We start from the raw sequence: 2,527 nt of genomic DNA, 5'->3' as shown, positions 1-2,527 counted from the left end.
TCAAATTGACTTGAGCTTAGCTCGAGGATTAATAAAAACTTTAAGAGGTATTCTGTTATAAGTTCAAGGATCGCCCATTTATAATTAAAAACCTAAGGGTTTGTTCTATCCAAAATCCGAGCCAATGAAGTTATCAAAATTTTCACAAAACAAAGACAAAGCAGAATTCAATACACATCGGAAATAAAGCAAGAAGAAAGGGAATTCCTTATATTCACATAGAGTATTTATAATGCCCACAAAGGTCCTTACACAAAAACAAAAGAAAGGAACCTAATCTACTTCGGGACCACATCCCCGGGAACCACATATTTTGAAGCCACATCCTCAAGAGCTGAATCATTGGGAGCCGCATCTTCGAGAATCTCCTCCACGGGGAATTCATCCCCATCTCCTCCGCTCTCGGAGCCACTAGCAGAATCCTCATCATTAGAGATCAAAGCGACAACCTCTTCCTCTAAAGTTTTTGCTTTTTCAATATCAGCTGAGAGGTCAAAGCCACGAGTGTGCACCTCCTCGAGAGTTTCTCTTCGGGACTGTTGCCTGGTATGGTCGAGTGCACATGATAACTTAACTTCAGCCGTAAATGGAGATCTCCTATGCTCGAGTGTTAGCAGCTTCGGCGCCAGCTCGGTACAAAGACAAAAATGCCTCTGCCTCAGATTTGGCCTTCGCAAGATCAGCGGCTGATTTAACTTCGAGCTCCTTGATTTTGCGGCTCCGAGCCAATTTGCATTTTGAAGCTGGAGTTCGATTGAAATTAGTTGTTCCTGAAATGTATCTTTCTCTGAGGCGATACGGTCCATGTGTTTCTTCTACCCTAGGCTCTCGACCTCTTTCATCTTGAGCTCTTCTCGAAGCTGCTCCACTAGCTCGCCCTTCTGCTGGGCCTGCAAAGTTGAAATGTTAGTCATCAAAATCAAATAAATGCATAACAGACCTCAAAGGCTATATTACCTTTTCAATAAGCTCGGTCTGTTCTTGACGAGCCTTCGCCAACTCGACTCGGAGATCCCTGACCTCATCCTCTTTCTGTACATAAAGGCTCTTAAGTCCATCCCTCTCTTCCACTAGCTTCTTGAGTTCGGCTTCGCATGGGGAAAGATTGAGATTTGGAAAATGCTTGTCGGTGAAGCTACACGGCCTTCACACAAAGAAAAGAAGTTAGACTCAGAAAGATGAGAATTAAATTCGAACATAATTATGAAGACAAAAACTTACTTGTTTGAGAAGCCTTTGGGCCTCGTCAAAAATAAATGAGGCATCACGATTGGGACCATCTTCGATCCCCTCAAGGCACTCCCGAAAAATATCACTCCCTTCATGGGTCGCTCCCACATCAGGAGTCCCCATGGCCCGGGCATCTCAGAATTGCCCTTCAGAGAACACCGGGCCCGGCAGCGAGTCATCTACATTGATTATCCCAAGTGATTCACTTGGGATATTATCCTCTCTTTGGAGGGCCTCGAAATTAGGCTCTTCGAGCTCACCCACCAAATATCCCCCGGGACGAGACGCACTTTTCCCACCTGATGGCTGGGGGACTTTGCTCGAACTCCCCTCCAAAATTTCTTCGGTTCGAGATTGAACCGCATCAACCACCATCGGTTCAGGAGCCTTCGAAGCATCAGTGCTTCCTCTTGTTCAAGCTACCAACAGGCAGTCTTTATCTTTTCCCTCCTCATCCTCATCCCGAATGTGTTGGGCAGCTTCTGAAGATAGGGCCGCGGAATCGGCCTTAGGCTTTCTAGCCTTGCTTTTCTTTGGCTTTGGGGAACTTGCAGGCGACCCCCTTTTCCTCTTCTTTTCATTGGTGGGCTTTGGGATTTCTTCTTCACCAAGCGGGGGCGGACTCATAGCAACAACGTCTCTGAGGCCTGCATAATGATAAAGTGAGTACTTCACTAAGAAACATAAATATGTGAACAAGAGAACTCACCATGGTTTTTAGCTTCTCATCGACCCTTGGCCAAGTCACGCCAACTGCGTTCCATGTATGAAGAAGTGGAGGCCAGTTGCCGGACCCAACCTGCGAGGTCCGGGACCGCGCCAGAAAACCAAGAAATAGCTGCATCATCAGAAAGGGATTAGATCGAGAAAAGGATGAGATCGAGAAAGAGTAGGGAAAGCATAATATTAAGTCACCATCGATAAATCTGTACTTACGTTTCATGTTCCACTCCTCGGGGAATGGCATCCTCTCAGCAGGAATCAGATCGGAGGTCTTGATTCGGACAAACTGGCCCATCCATCCTCGGTCCTTGTCCTCATCGATGTTGGAGAAAAGAGATTTTGAGGATCGGCGCTGCAGCTTTATCAAATCACCTCGATAAAGGCGAGGGTTGTATAGCCTGATCAGGTGGTCGAGGGTAAAAGGCATCCCCTCGACCAGGCCCGAGAAATATCTTATCAGATTGACGATGTGCCAGAAAGAAGGGTAGATTTGGCCTAGCGTCACCTGGTATTGTTGGCAAAAAATCAAGAATAACTGGATCTAAGGGACCCAGTGATGGGTCTATAGGACCCA

General features: G+C 46.4%; 1 protein-coding gene across 1 annotated transcript; it reads right to left on the bottom strand.

Annotated features, from left to right (window-relative positions):
• Positions 1–278: 278 nt before the first annotated feature.
• LOC138882795 (uncharacterized) lies at positions 279–2,248 on the bottom strand. Its single transcript, XM_070163428.1, has 5 exons — positions 2,167–2,248; positions 1,658–1,877; positions 958–1,144; positions 820–890; positions 279–543 (listed from the first exon to the last, which is right to left on the bottom strand). The coding sequence occupies exons 1-5, from the start codon at positions 2,246–2,248 to the stop codon at positions 279–281; spliced, it is 825 nt and encodes a 274-aa protein (XP_070019529.1).
• Between the last annotated feature and the right edge of the window lie 279 nt (positions 2,249–2,527).

This window comes from Nicotiana sylvestris, chromosome 12 (genome assembly GCF_000393655.2).
Source record: "Nicotiana sylvestris chromosome 12, ASM39365v2, whole genome shotgun sequence".
NCBI classification, from domain to species: domain Eukaryota; kingdom Viridiplantae; phylum Streptophyta; class Magnoliopsida; order Solanales; family Solanaceae; genus Nicotiana; species Nicotiana sylvestris.
This window is presented reverse-complemented; position numbering and strand designations above follow the sequence as displayed.